General features: G+C 37.4%; 1 protein-coding gene across 6 annotated transcripts in view; it reads right to left on the bottom strand.

Annotated features, from left to right (window-relative positions):
- Positions 1-21,175, bottom strand: part of HDAC9 (histone deacetylase 9) — an 809,523-nt gene that overhangs the window by 343,108 nt on the left and 445,240 nt on the right. For 3 of the 6 annotated variants that reach the window (XM_058526733.1, XM_058526743.1, XM_058526751.1), the window contains exons 7-8: positions 15,014-15,145; positions 9,774-9,889 (exon numbers count right to left, since the gene is read on the bottom strand). In XM_058526733.1, the coding sequence (XP_058382716.1) occupies positions 9,774-9,889; positions 15,014-15,145 (248 nt within the window). The remainder of the gene's footprint in view (positions 1-9,773; positions 9,890-15,013; positions 15,146-21,175) is intronic. The other 3 variants (XM_058526767.1, XM_058526777.1, XM_058526759.1) reach the window with 1 other exon arrangement.

Raw genomic sequence — 21,175 nt, 5'->3', positions numbered from 1 at the left:
TTTTTACAACAAATACTTTTTTTTAAATCCAATACTAAGAGTCATGTTTTCCCACATGTGGCCTAATATGGTTGCTTGAATTACATTTTCTGTTTAACTCTTGCTTCCCTCCCAGAACTCTTATACAATGAGAGTTACAAAGGTCTTATTAGACTAAGGAACTCTGGCCTGATATGGCCCCCAAGGGAACAACATCCCTGAAAAAGAATACTCCATGTAACAGTATGACACAGTGACTGCTTTCTTCCCAAACAAAAAGCATATGGGACTCCAATAATAGACCACCTCCAAGAGGGATATTGCACACACGGGCTTTGACTAAAGTAAATATAATAACTTGTCAAGCATGTTTGGGGGAGCTGTAGATTTTCCCCTGGACAAACCTGGGATATCAATTAACTGGGGAAAATATCATGTGCTAATACAATGCAACCTCAGAATGTCACTGAAGAGTGATGCACCACCAAAACACAGGATGTTATTCCAAAACATCACCTCAATCATACGTTTGTTTGGAGATGAGTCATAGCCTTAACATAATAAGAGCAGACGGTTAAATGTGCATTTTTCTCATTGCAACTTGGAATTCCAAACTAACTCAGATTTTGTTTTTTCTCAAACGAACAAGTCAGATATTTGTGCATGAAAATCAAGAGGTATACTGAAACTTTTATCATTATATTGACTCTATAAGCCACCCTTTACAAACTTAAAGTTCTCTAAAACACCCTAGCATGAAGATTGTTGGAAAAGGTTTTATCATTACAATATACAAGATTGCAGTTTTATTTTAGGAGTGATCAGCAACAGCTGCATATTTGCTCAAATTAAAAAGGCAAGCTACTATTTTGCTTACACTAATATGCTTTTAACATAAATTTTAAGTATAGAATAAATACCTAAACAAGAATAAAAAGAATATATGAGGAAGCAAAAATATTTTAACTAGCTTATTGGCAGAAAGTAGTAATTGGGGCCAGCCCGGTGGCGCAAGCGGTTAAGTGTGCGTGCTCCGCTGCGGGCGTTAGCCGGTGCGGATCCAGGCGCACACCGAGTCACCGCTTGGCAAGCCATGCTGTGGCAGCGTCACATATAAAGTGGAGGAAGATGGGCATGGATGTTACCCCACAGCTAGTCTTCCTCAGCAAAAAGAGGAGGATTGGCAGATGTTAGCTCAGGGCCGATCTTCCTCACAAAAAAAAAAAAGAAAGTAGTAATTAATAAAAGGATATTTCCCTCACTCATAGAAGAGAAATAAATGTGGAAAAATAAGTGCTTTAAATCATGTATAATGTTCATTCAAGGTTGTATCTGCTTCTAACAGCACTGAGACTTGACATGCACGGTGGGAATGACACCAAAAGATACCACAGACCTCACAATAGAGGTTATCTTTGTTTCCCAGACAGAACTTCTGCAATATCCTCCCACTTCATCACAGGAAGCAAACCTATACTAGAGTGAGAAAGAGGATTCTTCTCAGATGTAATCAGGAGAGCGGCACACTGGCTGCTCACGTGGGCTTTGACTAAAGTGAAGGGATTTGGGAATATTCTTACCATGGGATTTCAGACCCCTGTAGTTTCATATCAAAATTGAGTGGCTCCTTTTCCTATGACAGTGTATTGATTTTCTGCACCTACCATGTGCCAAGCCCTGTGTCAGGGATTTGGGGGACGTTAACCCCGTTCTTCATAGGCACTCTTCAGCTAAGACTATACTTATGTTATGGATGAAGAAGCTGAGTGATTTCTCCAATTCTGGTTCCCAGCGGGATCAGCAATAAAACTTTTTATTTGATCAAGGCTATACGATTTGTTGTCTGGTACTGCTGCAGAAGCTACCCACCAGTCTGCAGTCATGATTGAAGGATAAGGAAACCATAAAAAGTGTGAAGAAGGAGGAAGCTTTAGAGATGAAGAGCAAGCAAAATCAGGCCCTGAGGCTTATAGAAAGAATAAAAGTGTTGAACCGGGAGGTAGCTGACCTGGGCATGAGAATAATGTGAAAGCCCTGGTGATTTGATAGACGTGAGTATCTTCTTGTCATGGAGACAATTCCTGAAGAAGCAAGGAAAGTCCTAAGTCCCCCAAGTTCACTAAATATAGTGAGTTCTTCCCACAGAGACTAACTGGTTTGGTATCATATCATAGAACTTCAGGGACTTGGAGGTTACTTAGTTTATTTCTGTTAATTACAGATAAAGAAATAGGCACAGCATTTATGTAGACTTCTAATGGCTAGAATTGCAAATGACTTAACAGACCTGAAAAAATGTTTTCCTCAAATTATCATCTTTAAACATAACTATCTTCAGTTTGGCTTTCTGATAGGAGCAGTCTATCTTTTCCAGGTTAATATTTCTTAAGAACCTGGAGCTGTATTCTACACTGCTAACAGAGTACAGACACACTTGAAAGCAGATGAACAGGTGGTAAGAAGTACCATTTCACTGAGACAATGAAGGATGCTGACAAGTATTCTTGCAAGGCTGGAAGGGTACCCCACCTTAGCATTGTGGTGAGCTCACAAGTATTTTCAGGCAAAGTATTTCCAGGAAGCAGTTTTGAAACTGATCCAGCCCTTAAATCAGTGCTTTGCTAAGATGCCAATATTTCACATCTTAGAAGATGGGGAAGATGGTTTTAATGTAAAAAATTTTCAGAACCGAAAACCATCACTGTAGTTAGATAAAATGGAAATATTAAATGTATAAATGGCCATCCCTTAACATTCACAGAACAATTAATGAATAACAATTAAGTTAGATTAACAGTGTGCTACTGGGTGGTAGGTGTATAGAGATATCCTATACCACACAAGTTCACATTCTAGTCAGGTACATAGAAAAATAGAGAACTAATTCTAATGACCGGTAATAATTACTATAATTAGAGGAAGGCTGAAACAATGCCACAGAGCAGGGTGTCAATTTTAAACAAGGCTTTGATGGGTAACTAGCATTTCACCAGAAAGAGCATGACGTTGGAAAGAAGGATATGATCGAGCCAGGTGTTGGGGGATGGGAGGCCTACTCACATTTTAATAATGACCTTCAAAATTTAATTACTTTTCTCACCATCATGGCAATTGGAAGCCTATCTTATGGATAATATTTAAAATTAAGATGAATAAAATACACGTAAACTGAAAAATTATGTCTCTCAATAAGCTATTTATTTAGCCATTGAAATCAAGAAGCTATTACTTCCAATCAAAAGAATCAAAATCTTTTACAAAATGGATACTGGCAAAAATTAGAAAAATGGACAATATCAAATGTTATAGGGATTTAGAAAGGTAAAAACCATCAGACATTGGGGCCGGCCCGGTGGCGCAAGCGGTTAAGTGCGCGCGCTCCGCTGCGGCGGCCCGGGGTTCGCTGGTTCGGATCCCGGGCGCGCACCGAGGTACTGCTTGGTAAGCCATGCTGTGGCGGCGTCCCATATAAAGTGGAGGAAGATGGGCACCGATGTTAGCCCAGGGCCGTCTTTCTCAGCAAAAAAAGAGGAGGATTGGCGGATGTTAGCTCAGGGCTGATCTCCTCACAAAAAAAAAAAAAAAAAAAAAAACCATCAGACATTGCTAGTGGGACTGTAGACTGCTACAACAATTCTGGTGAACAATTCAGCATTATAAACCAAAATAATTACATTACACACCACGACCCAGCGATTCTTCTGTGAAGAATTATATCTTCAAGAAATTCTCTCATTAAGCTGTAGGGTGATGTTGTGGGTATATATCGAAGCATTTTTTGGTGCTGGGTGACAAGTGGAGGCCACTGGGGCATCCAACCGAAGAATGGGTAGGTAAAATGGAGCAGTGCCCACCATGGATTGTTACGGTGATTAAAAGCAAACTGTTAGGTATGTGCATCCATAATGACACAACTGGATCTAAAAACACATGCTTAGTGATAAACATAAGAAATGGAATGAGAATGATAACACCATGCCATTTATACCCACTAAAATTCAGGGGCACAAAGCAAAAAATACATCTGATGTAAGAACCTATGTCAACAAAAATACCGGCGAGAAAGGTTGCCTGTGGGGGCAAGGAAAATGGAAGTGGGGATAGGAGCTATGGAGGAAAGAAGGAAGGAGAGAAGAAAGGAAGGAAAGAAGAGTAGTTTCTCACTCTTAAGAAGACAAGTCAACAGATGATCCTTGACAAGATACTAGTTATGTAAATAATCACCTACTTTTTAAGAAGCTCATAGGAAAAGTGCATGTGGAATTTTCAGTTTACTGCATGTTCAAAATTACCTGCAATATACATGAGCGTCAGAAAAAGAATATAAGTGTCTACAAAGTTTTGGTGAGAGGCAAGTCTGGACTGGTGAAAAGAAGTGTGGTCTAGCATCTTACACTTGAGCTCTGCCACTCACTGGCATACAACCCTGGGTAGCTGCTTACCTTCCCTGGACCTCAGGTCCTTCAACCTAAGACTGAAGCACCTCTGACTAGCTCTATCAGGTAACATCTGTGTCTGTTAGACTGGCATCCAGGAAGACACGCTTGTAAGCCTCAATCTGCTTTGGCTTTAAAAGATCCCATATCCCCAAATCTAGACTATCTAAAAAAAAAAGAGAACCATATTAAAAAACAAAACAGAACAAAAAACTCTTAATCGTTTACTGTTTGCCTATGGCTTTCATAGTATTTTTCAAGATAGTATTTATTTTCTACTCTTCTTTCAGACAGTTGATAGAAAATTAAAGTCTCCACGTAATGAAGAAAAATGATTATTTGTTTTTTTGTGAGGAAGACCAGCGCTGAGCTAACATCTGCCAATCCCCCTCTTTTTGCTGAGGAAGACTGGCCCTGGGCTAACATCTGTGCCCATCTTTCTCTACTTTATATGGGACGATGCCACAGCATGGCTTGCCAAGCGGTGCGTCGATGCGCGCCCGGATCCGAACCCCGCGAACCCCAGGCTGCCGCAGCGGAGCGCGCGCACTTAAGATTTCTCTAAGATTTTTTTCATTTTTACCGGACATCCAAGAATGTATTACTGTAAAATGGTTGGGAGACAGAAAAAAAATCATTTGACAGGGCTTCTTTGCATTTAAAAGGCATTGATGTTTTGTTAAAGGTCTTTCTTTACAATATTGACTAATGCTATTTCTAGTAAAAGATCCTTTCGTCATAGCAACCTCCTTTCCCTGAGGGGGGAAAACTGTTTTATTTGCTGCCATCTAAAACCCCAGCTCTACGCCTACTCAGATGGGAGCATAACATTTACAGCAAATGTCACAACAACTATTATGAAACAATAGGCAGATGAGTCATTTGAGATTGGGGCAAAACAAGTGACATTTCAAATGATTTTAGAGCACTTAACCTTATTATTAGAATCCTTTTTTAAAATCATTTGTATCTGCTGGAAAAAATTATTTAAAAAATAGCATTGCAGAGCCAGCCACTAATGTTCAACTAGAAATAAACCAGCTGCTTGGCTACTGTTAAAATAGCTATCAAATAAATTTACCGAATCTAAAATAATGGTGTTGATATCCATGGAAACATATTTGAACCCACAGGCCCATAGCATTAACAATAAAGTAACTAGATAGGTAGAGACATCTCTGACAGGAGTTGGAAATAGAAACTTCTGAGGTTTCAGCTCCCCAACCAAGTTTACAAATGAGTGAAGCAAGTAGCTCCAACGATCTGAGTTTGGGACTGAGCATATGTAAGAAAGAGAAGAAATGGAACTGAAGTGGTCAGAGCAGATGGAGACTCACTCTCACATGTGAGTTGCTGGCTTGAAGACAAACATGCTAATGAGTTTTCCCTACCAGGAGTCAGTATTGATAACAACAATAAAAAATGAACTTGTTTCGCCCTTCACAATTTACCACCCGCCTTCCAAACACTGATTCCTCACAACAAAGCTGGTGCGGTAGGTATTACTACCTTTCACTAGAAGAGGAATCTGAAGTTTAGGGCAAGGTTAGCAACTTTACCAATGTTGAGGAAGTAGTTGGTTTTGGAGCCCGCTTCCTCCAGAGCCTTCTGAATGGAAGACCCACATATTTGAATACACTGTGCTGTTTCCTGAGCCTGGACTTATGAGTAAATTCTCCTCCTCCTGCTGTCTTAACCTTTATCTAAATTATGCAGACATGAGAATTACAAGATAGAAAATTTTGCTTTTTTCTAAGCCTCAGGATCTTTAGGTACAGCCTTACTTTCCTATTTCCTAAGCAGCAAAAGGGAGCAGAATCCCATTCATTTCCATGGGATCTGAAAGAATTAGGTGATATGCTTTTCCACTTACAGGTCACAGAAGAAAGAGTTCATTCAAATGTACACTATTATACTATTTTAAAATGAAAACTCACCTGTGCTGCTTAAGCAAAGATGGTGGAGAAAGTCTATTTTGTAAAAGGTGAAGCATGCAACTGTTTTTTAAAGTGTAGTTAATGATGTAAATTTTTTATATCCCAAAAATATTTCTGTTGATACAAAATTATATGCTATTATCAACCTTAGAAGACATCTGTAAAAATCATACTAAATTATAAATAATTGTTAATCAAAAATTGGCTGAAAATATTTTCTCTTTTTTCTAGTTTAGGTGGAGGCATTTAGTGTTATAAAGCTAGGATATTAATTTGCTGACAGTTTCAGTCTGAATTCTGCTGTCTCCTCACTTCTCCAGTATGAATTATGTTACAGACCTCTGTAAATGCAATGCAGCAGAAAACCACATGTTAGCCATCAGGGTTGAATTTTTTGTTCTGGGCCACAGAGAGGCTACCCATCAGTGCATAAAGGTCTGCCCACCTGGCCTTTTGGATCATAGTTCAGGCACACAATTAATTCATTATGAGGTAAGTCACTGCTTGCTTTTGAACTAGTCTTTTCAGCTTTGGAGCTGAATGTCCTGTCACTGACCTGGAGAAATACCTCTACTCTTTCAAACTCCATTAAATCACATTTCCTTCTGTTTTTCTTTTTTTTTCAAATGGTGAGGGTGGAAGGAAAGGTTTGTACTGACAGAATATATTCAACAATTAGCTGCAAAGCCAGGGCATCCAAACAGACACTTGTGACAATAGAGATTTTAGAAATATAAAACAGATTCAAGCAATATAAGCAAATTCCTTTAATTTACATTCACCATTGCATGTATTTTGAAATTTAAAGATAGGGTCACACAATCTGGAACATTCAAGTTAAATTAACAAGTCATAAAAGGCTTGAAGTAAAAAGAAAATCTCACCTTTTCCATTCATTTCCAATCTGACAAATATATATTTGTTGGCTGTTCCTTTATGTTATACTAAGTACTGTATGCATACATATGTATTTATAATGAAGGAATATATGTATCTTCCTCTGTAGAAACAAACTACATCCCCCCTTCCTGAGAAGTAACCACCACACTAAATTTTGTGTTCATCACTCCCTTGCCTTTTAAAAATGTACTTTTACTACATATGTTTTCCCAATCAAAATATTATACTGCTGTTTCTGAACCTAATAAAATACCAGCATGTTGTAAGTGGTCTTTTGCACCTTTTTGCACTAATAATGCATTCCTAAGAAGCATATATGCTGTTGAATGTAGTTCAGTGTGTCATTTTCATTTTCCAAGGGTACAAAATTCATCCAAAGCCTATTTAGAACCTAGATCCTTTACTGTTTACGCTATTACTGAGAATCGCATTCTTCAAACTGAAAAGAAATGGAAATTTAAAGTGTTTTAGAAATATTTGTGACCAAGTTGTTCTTTCCCTGGAAATTGAGTAAAAGGTTATAGAAAACTGACTAATATTGAGATATAATTGCACTAAGAGAAATACAATACCTATAACCAACTGTCCAAGAATCCCACTTACATCTATGGCCACAAATATATGTGAAGTATTTATTCCATCTCGTATCATGTTTTTGAAAGGATAATGAAAAAGAGAAAGAGGGACAATAGGATGGTAAGAAACGAGAAATAGATGAAGGACCTGGAGATAACGTGGAGGCCTGAACTATTATTCTTCAAATAGTTGAAAGATGGTCATAAGCAAAAGAGCATCTATCTATTCCACTCATTTTTCTTGGACAATTGAGGGAAATTTTTGAAATCTAGAATGAAGGTGTATTCCCCGAAAGAGGATTTATATTTGCTTTTTCAGACACCTAGGGGCACTACAAATCTAGGGCACTTTAAACCAAATTAACAGCTTGAGGTTACGTAAATTTGGGCTGCAACTCCATGTAAGGACTAGCTTCTGGTTACAACTTCTCAGGGAGAGATTGTGCCCCTACTCTGGTCTGCATCCAGGCATCTCTGGGGGTGGGGGTGAGGGGCTTACCAACGTAGCATAGATCCCATGGATCAACGTAGATCTTAGTGTTTGGAGGGTCTCCTATTAGATTATCCTCCTTGGTAAGTACTGAGCTTTGTCTTCTATCTCCTGAATTTTGTGAGGCTCTGAAAACCAAAACTCTAAACTCACATACACAAATGTCCTCAGAGCAAGAGTGACTTCACTGGTTTCAGTCCTTTGCTTGTCAGGGATAACTTCTGGGTTTCTACCTTCAATTATATTTTGGCCTGATACTTTTATAATTTATATATAACTTGTTATAAATGTACGTGTGTGTGTATGTGTGTGTATGAAATTATAGTCACAGATTTTGGTATAATGCACAGAAGGCATTTCTATCAGTCAAGCCTACTGTCCAAAGTTAACTGGGTTGCCTCAGGAGACAGTGAAGTGAGTTCCCTGTGAGGAGAAGTGTTCTAGTAGAAGTTTGATAATCACATATCAGGAAAGCTACAGAGGTGACCCAAGAATCAGAGATTTAATCAGTCCCTTTCAGCCCCGAGGTATTATGACTCTATAAATACAAAGGAAGAAGTATGTCACAGTTATATATGAGAAGTGATTGCACCAGTTTTCCCTGCATAGAGCAATGCATGGTAAGGAGGCATTATAATGACAGAAAAGAAAAATTAAGAATTTTAATCAACTGATGGTGACTTCAAAACAGCTGATTCCATAAAAGTGGCTATTTCCAGACTGTAGCCTCTGCTTAGCCTAATACAGAAACTACATAGACAAATTCTTGCTGACTCCCAAATTTATTTTCCTCTATTCTTATATCACTGGTTTCAATAAATCATGTGCTGAAAAACAAATGTTATTAAAGTTGACTGCATACAATCAGAAAAAAAAATCATGTGTTATTTTAGACCAACTTCCTTCAATATTTCATTCTTCAAGGACAGAATTCATATCTTATTCATCTTTATATCTCCATTACCAGGCAAAATGACTGACACATAGTAGGTCCTCAATAAATATTTGCTCAGTGAAGCTCTGTGTTCCTCCACTATAATACTCCAATCATTTTTTCATTATTCTTCAGGTCAAATGGATAAAAATCTACTTTGCTAGGCTGTTCTTCTGAGAGTTTTGCATGAAGTTGTTTTTACTTACTGATGAGTCTGCTCCCAACAGAATAACCAAGAACCAAGAAGAAGGACTACTGAGTTGCACAACTGCTGGGCAGTGTATACTCAGCATCACTAAGAGTAGGTTTTTTTTGAGGATTACATTTCAATATTTCCAACCCTGATTGTCACCCAGACTTTGTAAATAAGATCAAGTTTACTCAACTCCACACATTATAAACCTATTGAAAAAAATAACTAAGAACGGGTGGCTTTAAACTTCAACTCAGAAATATCACTTTGTTTTAAGGGGATAATTGAGGATCTAATTTTTAAAAGAACCAAAATAATAAGAGTCTTACCTCAGCATGAGGAGTAGGTGGCAAAACCGAAGTCTCATTTTCAGTAACGTTTCCAGTTGGCCCATTGTTTGGTGAACTGGGACCAGACGCTGGAGAACTGCTACTGACTGAGGATTCTGAAAAACATTGTGAAGTACAAATATATTCATGGAAAATATATAAAGATGAACATTAGTTATACTCTAAGTAATATACAGCATTGAACATTGTTTTGTTCCCCTATGTGAATAACAAGCACCATTTCACTAAATGGAAAGAACTGTGAAAATTTCTGGGACATTCTTGAATTTTATACCACTTTTCTCCCTTTGTTTTCACTGCTAAAACAACAACATAGTAGTCAATAGCTTCTTGAGAAGTAAAGATATCCAATTAGAGAGGATTATAGACACTTATGATGAGGAAAAAAATAAAGAAGGTAATCTTCTCTTACTTGCTCTTGTGCTACCTTAAAAATAACAGTAATAGGGCCAGCCCCAGTGGCCTAGTGGTTAAGTTCATCATGCTCCACTTTGGTGGCCTGGGTTCAGTTCCTGGGCACGGATATACACCACTTTTCTGTCAGTGGCCATGCTGTGGTGGCCGCTCACATACAAAATAGAGGAAAATTGGCAACAGATGTTAGCTCAGGGTGAATCTTACTCCACAAAAAAGAAAAAAATTAAAAAAAAACAGTAATAGAGATAATGGACTTGCATAGTTCATAAAAACATGCCATCAATAGGTGAGGCCCAGGGCCATTCCTGTTTATGTGGAAAAATTGTTTATATGCTGTGCTATAAATTGTTCTTTAATACTAAGTCTATACCCTTTCATAGCACATATTAGTCAAAGTTGTAAGAAATAAACATAAGAGAATGTAAAATCTCAACATTGCATTGATGGCCCTTATACAACATCATCTAACCTTAACTCTACCTTATTTTCCAGAAGATGAAAAGTTGCCTAAATTTAATATGTTAAATTTTAAACACCAATATAACAAGAAACTCATTTTAGCAAAAGTTAGATAACAACAATACAGATTGTTTATTTAACTCATCTCTTTCATCTTCAGATATAAAATTCACTTGCATTTAGACTTTTGAAGGAATTATTGCACTTATTAAAATATCTAATTAACAGAAATAGAAATTTCCAATTCTTAGAAATATAGCCAAGAGACGTCATCTTTTCAAGCCTTGGCAAATGATTTATTGAGCTCTAATCAATTCCCTATCACTTTTTACAGTTCATTCATTTCAACATTTTTCTAGGTGGCTCATCCTTGTATCTTGTCAACTCACCTCTGCACAAATGATCTTGCCTCATATTTCTCAGAGATTGACGACTTCTGATATGATTTCCACCAGTGATTTTTCTATCTACCTCATGATTTTGTTATCCACACTTTCCTTTCCCATTTCAAAGGTAAAGCATTTCTCTTCCTCTCCCCTCTCCAATGCTAGCACATTCACTCTTATTCATGATCCCATCCCCTTTTGAGGATTTTGCTTCATCAATTACTTTGAATCTTCAGGCCTTCCTTCTCCACTGGAATTGTCCCTCTAGTCTGAAAGCATGCTAATAATTTGTGAGAAGTACTCATTCCTTCAAGACCTGGCAATCTGGCTTACTCACTATCAACTGCAAATGTTCTCTCAAACATCCCCAAATTTGAAGTCTTTTGAAAAATAATCCTCCTGCTCCTTTTAACAGTAACATTCTCCACCTCTGTGTTTGTCTTTCCATCTCGCTGACTTTTTCTCTTTTGACCAATTCCTAAATGTAGACATTCACCTAAGTTTATGGCCTTTTCCTTTTGCTCTTTCCCTAGTTAAAATCACTCAATATTGTGGCATCAACTATCATTTCTAGGCAGAATAATCTCATGAAAGTTAAATTTCTTGCTTTTTTCTCTCATAGATTCCAGCTTGAATCCCTTGGAATGCTGGACATTTTTAATCTCCCTGTATATGTATATCAAATTCAGAGTATTCCAGCATTAAATGTGCCCTGTTTATCTGTTTATCACTACCCTTGGTGTCATTCTCACTCCCTTCTTTACTCCAAATCTAATAAGTTACTAGTTCATTTCATTTTGTTCTTTACATTATCTCTCATCTACTTCTGACTATAATCACTTCAGTTTCAACCCTCAGCCCTCATTATTCTCTCACAGACTATAGCAAAAGTCTTCTAATATTTTTGAGTTGCTACAGTAGTGTCTCAAAACTTTACTCTAAACGGTTGCCAGGTGGATCACAAGAGACAACTTGCACCATGTTCCTCTGCTCCAAAATGGAGCCTAGCATTATTTCCTCCTACTGCCCGTTCTGTACTCTGCACTCAGACAAATTTAAATCGCCTACTATCTGCAAGTGCCACTTACCCATTTGATGCATTTTTATCCTCCTTTTCCTCCACCTACTTCATTGCAGGTCCAATCCGACCTCTAAACTCAAAGCCTAGCTCAGGTACCACCTGTCCCCCAGTGAACGGGAACTCCCAATTTGCAGGCAATATTTGCTTGCCCTCCCTCGGGACATCCATAACTTTCAACTTTCTATTATAAATATTTCTCTACTCAGAATTGCAGCGCCAAGGGAAAGAATGTGAAGTTGGTGACAGAATTTTGATCCGGCCACCTACTTACTGTGATCAAGTCACTGGTATCATAAAATTCTTAAACACATCTTGCTCACTGCCTTTCTGTCTATATATCTTGCTTACATTTTGATTAATCTGCTGTTTATCTTTGCCTCTTTCTTATTTACTTTTTTTTTTTTAAGATTTTATTTATTTATTTTTTTTTCCCCCAAAGCCCCAGTAGATAGTTGTATGTCATAGCTGCATACTTCTAGTTACTGTATGTGGGACGCGGCCTCAGCATGGCCAGAGAAGTGGTGCGTCAGTGCGCGCCTGGGATCCGAACCCGGGCCGCCAGCAGCGGAGTGCGCGCACTTAACCGCTAAGCCACGGGGCCGGCTCTACTTTTCTTTTAATGAAGAAAATAACATGGCTTTGGTGGGGAGAGGGGCAGAAAACTCTTGAATTTGAAAAAGAGGAAGATGGCAAGTGGTTCCCATATCAACTGCTGGGAAGAGAGAGGTGACATGGGTTTGGAAAAAGCATACACTTGAACCTATGAATTGGGGACGAGAGATATGGAGGTGAGGGAAGAACAGCATAGCAATTTAACTGCTATGATGTTCTCTAACTAGATAGCAAAAATAATTAGTATTAAGATCCAAACAGAGCTGATCCAAATTACATGAAAGCTGGCAGAGAAAGAGGAAGGAGTACAGGTGAGGAAAGCTGTGTGTCCAGTAGTTTAGCTCCTCCAAAGACATTTAGAGTACATGAAACATACCAGTTAAAAATATCTACCAAAGCATCCACAAGTCCCAGTTTATTGACCAGAAATGTGTCTACTTAATGCACAAGTCTCTCTTTCAATATACGTTACCTCCTCAGATGAAAATGGGAATCATTATCCCACAAAATTAAGAAGAGAAAAATATATTTCAAAAGTAAAGAAACTTGAGTAAAACTCTAGCAAATCATAACCCTTATAAATGAGAATTAATCGTTACTTAGGTATTGAGATAAATTCCTTTGTAATTTGGTAAGAAAAAAATGTTACTATGGAAAAAAGGTTATGCTCAAGGAAAGAGATTAATAGGAAAATAGAAAAGAACATTGGGATAAATAAATATGACCTTAGACAATAAGATTCTAAAGCAAAACCAAAAAAAAAAAAGCAATGTATATGGTTTTCTATTTTCTTCAAATTTTTCTGTTATGAGGGAGTCTACTCTCTCCAATTAGAAAAATCACCTATATCTATTTACATTAGACAAATTATATGTTCATTATTCTTTACATTCACTAAAACAGATTCACTCTCCAACTCCCCACCCCCACCAAGGATCACTATTACGGAAACTTACTTAAAATTTTTACTTCCTTAAATATAAATATGGTTCTTGAAAATAAGTCTGTAACTCTGGATGTAGCATTTAACTCGTCTATATATTTGATATTGGAAAATAAATATAAACTCTAGTAAAATAATTTTAACTAAATGATTTATTTAATAGTTCTCATTCCTCAAGGCAAAATTTTCCCACTAACACTTTGCTTTTGATAAACATATTAATCTGCCAGGATTGAATAGCAGACTAGACATTTATTTTTCCTAAATAACCTGTCAAACTACTAAGTCACATTAGTATTCCATACTTTTCTATCTCTGCTCCACAGTCTTCTCCATATTGTCTCCTCAAACTAGACACTATCATGTCCAAAGGAGATATAGAAAACAAATGATTTTTTTAAAATCTGCTAAGGATAAGATCTGACCTTGGAGAAATAATACCAACTGATTACATTGGTATAAGCACAATTTTCCTTGAGACTGGAGAAAAAATGTTTGCACATTACCCCTTCTTTATTGATGCAACCAAAGGAAATGACCAGATACAACGCATAGCTCTAAATACATACTCAATAAACAGTAGTCACTATTATTATTTTGGCTACCCTTTTTGGTTCTTGTATCCCTGGGTCTTCTCTAATTTCAGACCTGGTACAACTGGGACTAGGGAGCTTTGTAAGACATCAGGTTGAATTTCCTAACCTGTTCACCCCACTACTAACCAGGCAGCTAAAAAAATAAGAACTCTTCCATTTGAGACTAGTGAAAATGACAGTCTCTTTCCCTTCATAAAAGGCAATATATCCCCCTCCTGCCATAAGTCCCAGTTCACTAGTAAACACATAAAGTCATTTATGAGTTCTGTAAATTTGTTGAAAAGTCAAGGTTTTGCTGTTCCACTTGGTTTAATTTTCCCAGATGTATTTTGTACATTCATGTCCAAGTATGGCGGAAGTGTTCTTCTTGGACCTCCCTCTGCTCATTTCTGATCAAATTTCATTAAAAGTTATATTCTCCTGGCTGGCATTCCAAAAATGGACTGCCTATTTCTGAAAAGATGAAGGTGAGATTTGGCATTCCCTAGTTATGCGTAGATTGACACATAGTTCTGTTTTTCATTCATTTCCTGTTTAACATAGTTGGTGAACGCATGGGAAGGTTTACTGAACTACTTGTGAGTTTTCAATACAATTTCCTTTCAAGAAATGTTTCTCCTCAAAATAACTTTTAATATGCAACAGGCATATTTATTGTAAACTACTTTTTTTTTCATTCCTACTACCAGCATTTTTTAGTGTATGTCTGCCCAGTCCTCAATTACCTGTCACCTCAAACATTCGCTTCTTGAATGAAGTGACAACATTTCCATCCTTCCGCCTGAGTAAAGGGCTGCTTCTCCTCTCTGCCACTTTCTGTTTTAACCTGGACCGCACCTTCAAGTTGGGCTCAGAGGCTGGGGATTGAGACAAAGAAAATAGATAAAAATTAAAAAATAGAGAGCCAATTGCTCCTGTGTATAAAAAACGGCTCACCCTTTTCTTGGTCCCTTCTCATCTCAAATTAAAACCCCATGCATGTAAATAAGGCATTGAATCTAAATTAATTAAACAGACAAATATAGTAATTATTTTTATGAAATGTGTGAAATGCTTTTCTACTTCTCTAAATGTAAAGTGAAAAAGAAGTAAAAATATAAATTTTCTACTTATTTTATCTGGCAGAATTGGGATTGTTAATGGGAAGTTTAATCACTAAATATGTTCGGGTCAGAGTAAGATTTATTATACTTCATTGTCAGCCCTTTTAATTCTCTCAAGGGTGAAACTCAATAAGCGGAAAAACAGTACCCTAATGTGATTTTAGAGACTCCAGCCTGACTTCTGGTAATAAGAAGACACCTCTGTAGTATATAATTTATGTCTAATTCTGACTCCTGGAATATTTCTTTGTCAGTAGTTTTTAACCTGAAATCCTGGGAAAATATACCTGGTATAATAACACCAACCAAAGCCGAATCACTACGAATAAACCTTTCTATACATTGAGCATACAATCAACTGGAGAGGAAGGGTGGCCAAGTGTTAGAACTGAAAGTTCTGAGTTAGGTTATATGTTTCAAAATATAAATGCACATTATGCATACATATGTTACTATTTCTTTGGTTAAAGTATTCCAAATAGTGATGCTCTATTAGTCATTATTTATTAGGTTTTTAAGTAATTATACTTTAAAAGAATGGAAACATTGGATTGGCTCTGTGTAGTAGAAATTGATGATGCTGATGATGGTGGTAATGATGATGATGATCTTGATGATGATGATTACGGAAAGGATGTTTCTGATGACAATTAACATTTATACAGTGATTTCTATGTTCCACTACTATTCTAAAATCTTTGTCAATATGAACTTGTTTAACCATAAAAAATCCATATGGGATATATTCTATTTATACCTTGATTATATCAATGAGGAAACCAAAACACAGAGAGAGGGTAAGTAACTTGCCTAAGGTCACCTAAATAAAAAGGGATGACGCCAGGATCTGTACCAGGTAGTCTAGCTCAAGGCTATTCTTCTAAATACTGAAAATACTGCTCCTCTACCTTTCCTTATGTAGAAACACCCTTAACAATTATAAAACTGTCCTTCCAAAGCATTGCTAATCATCTACATCTATATCTAGATATGTTATAATGTAGCTAGAATTTTTTATCAGTGAAAATGTCTTCTTTGAAGGAATTTTATATTTTTGCCAGACTACCAAGGGTATCAAAAGTAGAAATTACAATCTTTTCTTTTTCTTTTTTTATTTTTCTGCTTTTAGACTTCAAATATCTACACTTTAGTTTTCTCTTTGTTCTTTTCTTTTTCCCTTCTCTGCAGCTTTAACTTGACTTGAGAACCCACACATTCTAAAGTATTCTTGGAACTGGCTAGATGAAATAGAAACTTGAAAGAAATATTCAGTTACAAAAAATAAAACAAGTTAATTTTTTTTGTGTTGTACACCTGATTTTGGGCCTGAAAATACTGAAAAAGTAGAAAATGGGGCGGGGGGCAGAGATCAGGACTAAGAACAAAAAGCTCATTGACTTTGTTGTTAGTGTCCACAAATTTCCGACTCCTAGCGACCCTGTGTACAGCAAAGCGGAACCCTGCCCGGTTTTTTGAGCCATCCTCTCACCTTCTGGTGCTATATCAGACAATGCTCCACTGCTATTCATAGGGTTTTCATGGGCAATTTTTTTGGAAGGTCATGGCCATGTCCTTCTTCCTAGTCTGTCTTAGTCTGGAAGCTGTGCTGAAACCTGTCCACCATGGGTGAGCCTGCAGGCATTTGAAATACCAGCGGCATAGCTTTCAGCATCACAGCAACATGCAGCCACCACAGTATGACAACTGACAGATGGACAGTGGGGTTCCTTGTTGGGGAAATGAACCCAGGCTGCAGTGGTGCCGAATCTTAACCACTAGACTACCAGGACTGCCTAGAGACTTGAAATGTTATCACTTCCCTGGGTCTCCCACCTTGAGGCAAAGAAAGTAAACAGTTTGGGGGAAGGATTAAGGTTCTTGCCAGACCTTCCAGGAGTGTCAATCTGCTTCATCTTAGTGGAGAAGTCTGAATCTGAATCACCAGCATCCAATTCACCCAGGATTAAAGGTAGAAAACGGGACTCTGTTAATTTACTTAGACGTTTTTTCCTGTATGTATTTACTTTAAAATTCCTTTAAAAACACCAATTTTGCCTCTGAAAAGCTATAGGTTTATAAATATGTTCATCTAAAACCTAGAAAGGAAAGAATGAGGAGCCCCTACATGCTAACTGTATTGGTATCCACTGTCACCTTGCTTATAACCCTAGGACAAAAATCACCGATTCTCAGACTTTGATCTAGACATGACTTTGTGATGACATCTAATGGATTAATGCTACAGATTGGCTGTCCAGACGGAGTGAATCGATTGACTGATCACTTTAAAAGGTGGAGTAGAAAAGGCATTTGTTTTGAGTGGGAAGATGTAGAGCTGAGTCCACATGGCACCACTTCACAGCTCTGGGATTTTCAGTGAAACTCTAGCGCTTTCTGAGACTGACTCTTCATTTGTGAAACATGAAAATCTAACACGTCCCTTATTTCACCGAGTTGTGGCCACCTGATTAGATACCTGAGGATAACTGTGAAGATCTGGGTGAATGCAAAAGAGAAAAAAAGGTTTATGGCATTTTTGTTATTGCTACTACTACTGAGGGATACACACAGCTCTGTAGGAATGACAGAGCCAGGACTGGATCCCAAATCTCCTGATTCTCAGTCCAGTTCTCCTCCCTCGCCTAACACATTGCACCAGCTGGGGCCAAGTTTTTGCAATCAAGACAAAAATGTGCCAACAGCTTGGAAAAACAGCACATGCCCTTTAAATATTCTACATAAAACCTAGAATTCCATAAGCTTTTCAGAAAAAAATGACTTTAGGTCAGCACATAGCTTTCATTCCTATGTTTGTCTATTTGAGAATGAGCTGGATATACAGCTCTTAAATTTCTTTCAACGGTCAACATAAAAAAGTGAACACCAAAATAGAAATGAGAACTGGGTTCTGGTCTTGCATCTATCAGCTACTAAAATCAATAATCTTGAATAATTCATAGTCTCACTGAACATCAGTTCATTCATGCAAATCAGCTATCACAATACCCTTGTAGTGCATGGAGTAAAAGAGACGTGCATTTAAATGCCTGCTCCACGCATTAGCCATTTGGCTTTGGATGAATTACTTTATATCTTTAAACCTCAGTTTCTCACATTAAAATGAGGATAGTTTTTTCTGTTTTTCCCTCCATTTGCCCTAACAGATTCCATTTTTCATCTTTCTCTGAGCCCATGGGGCTGAATCCTGGGGTTGCATCACTCCGGTACTTTGCTGGTTGGATTTCATTTGGGCTTAACCTACTAGTAGGACTAGGTAGTGGTCAAAGGATTAAGGAGGAGGGAGGGGCCATGGTATCCTATGCTCTGTCTACTACAGTGCTGCACCACTGGCTACAGCTTTGTCTCTTCCCGATTTCATCTCCCTCTGGAGACCTCTGCTCCATGGCTCCAGCTTTCTCAGCACTCTAGGAAGATTATTGCCTCTTCTTGCATCTTCAGCCCTAGGGGTAGGAATGGCTTCCCAATGTTGCTATTTTCCGGGTGCCTCAACATCTGTAAGCAGCTGTAAGTAGTCACTTCTTAAAAGGATATGACCAGTATTGTGTAGGTTCTGTTTCCTGCCAGGACTCTGATTATCACAGTCCTACATATTTTGGAAAGTTATTGTAGAATCAAATGAAATAATGTCTAATAGAGGATAAACCAGTGTCTCAACCAGAGAAGATTCTGACACCAAATGACATTTGGCAATGCCTGGAGATATTTTTGATTATCAGTATGGAGAGTTGCTACTGGAATCTAGTGGGTAGAGGCCAGGGATGCTGCTAAACATCCTACAATGCATAGGACAGCCCCCACAACAAAGAAATATCTGGACCCAATTGTCAATATTAACAAGTATGAGAAACTCTGGGGTAAGCAATCAGTAAACGGCAGTTGTTAATAAATGCACTACACTGGAATGATGAAAGGAGATGATGATAACTGCTAGAGATTTTCCAAGACGACGTAAGAGAGTAAGGGAAAAGGAAAGATTATCAGAGATCAGGGAGTGCTCTAGGTAGCTTGAAGATATTATATATTTCAATACATTTTATACTTATAAAGTTATTTTAAAACATTTTTAATATCATTGATATTTCTAAAGAAAGCAAAGCTAGTCAATTTCTATTGGTTATAGAGATATGCAGAAAGATGTAATTCTCAATTTGGGGAAGGATAATATTTGAGGCATTGTGATATTTTTATCTTTATCAATTGAGAACATAGCTTTTTAAAAACTAGGACTCACTGATATCGTATAAAGTGCAACAAAAATTTATTTTCTCAAAATATACAATATACAACTTTTCTAAGTAAAGGTCCACATCCATTGGTTCTAACAAAAATGCTTGCCTGTATTTCGAGACTCGTTTTGAGTCACCAGAGACATTACTATCTCAGCAGTGAAGACCAAAGTTGGAATGATAGATAACCATCATTTAGTCCTTGCAATGCTTTATAAACTCACTCCTAACATTTCAGAAGCCCACATACCAAAGCTCAGCATGATATATACCCAAGCAGTAGAATTAATGACCTATTGTGCTGACTCAGTTTGCAGTTAGAGTTAATTCCATTTTGAATGCTCTGGTCTCTCCACAGGCTGAAGATTTCCATTCTGGTGACTTACAAATGGGATGCAAATCCTCAAGAGCCCAGAAAGAGATCACTAACTGGGGAGACATTCTGCTTGTATTTGAATGTATTTCATGCCTAGTTGCACTAATTGCCTTTCTATTTTTACCCCACACCCATCACTCTCTACATCTCAATTAATCACAGAAACAGAAGGCAAGCTTTTTAGTGTGTGTGCCCATCTGAATGCATTTGTCAGCTGAGATGAAAACCTTACATGAAAATTGATTATCATTATTGAAATGAAAACAATTAATATTTAAATAAAGAGGACAAACTAAAATCTTCTTCTCTTTTCACTTAAAAGAAAATAAATTGGACAAAAGGAAACAGAAAACATGTGAAGAATGCCTCACAAACTAAATGTATTTCAAGTCTTTCTTCTCACACTGATCTCCATTCTCCATGCAGAATGAACATAGGAGTGACAGGGTATGAGAATTAACAATAGGAAAGAAATAACAAAGTCAGGTAGTAAAAGCACAGGTTAAAAAATTAGGGTTCCAAGGGACAGTAAGTGACTTGTCATTTCCCTAGGAGATTGGTGTGTGTGAGTGTGTATGTGAGTGCAGGGGTGTTATTTTCACACACATACACACACAGACACGGAAACTAGCTTCGGTAGAAGCAAACAGGTCTCTGACACAAGTAGACCAGACTCAGATTTCAATGCTAACTTTTCATGTACTAACTGTAACCTTGGGTGAGTTGTTTGATCTCTGTGAGTCATTTTATCATTTATTATAGACCAGTAACAATGCCTACCATACATCATGGTGGGAGATTAAAGGGTGGAATAAAGTTCCTAGCTCAACTAGGGGGCTGGCACGAAAAAAGTTGTTCAATAGATAAATGTTGAATAAATTAACATTTAATGCAGTCCACATACAAGACTAATGAACTTTATTAAAATAAAACACATAAACTAAAAAGATAAGTAGAAGGATAGAGGGCTACAACGGATCTACTCCCTTTGCCTAGTGCAATGTTATCTACAACAATAACAACAAAAATAACAATAGTCCTTTTCTGATCTTTTACTCAGTATATTCAAAATACTTTTTGGTTAATAATTGACTTTACATATTTTCCTCACTTTTTTTACTTGCCTATTTATAATTTCTATTCTATTTAGTTCTATGTCTT

This window comes from Diceros bicornis, chromosome 3, assembly GCF_020826845.1.
Source record: "Diceros bicornis minor isolate mBicDic1 chromosome 3, mDicBic1.mat.cur, whole genome shotgun sequence".
In the NCBI taxonomy this organism is placed as follows: Eukaryota; Metazoa; Chordata; class Mammalia; order Perissodactyla; family Rhinocerotidae; genus Diceros; species Diceros bicornis.
This window is presented reverse-complemented; position numbering and strand designations above follow the sequence as displayed.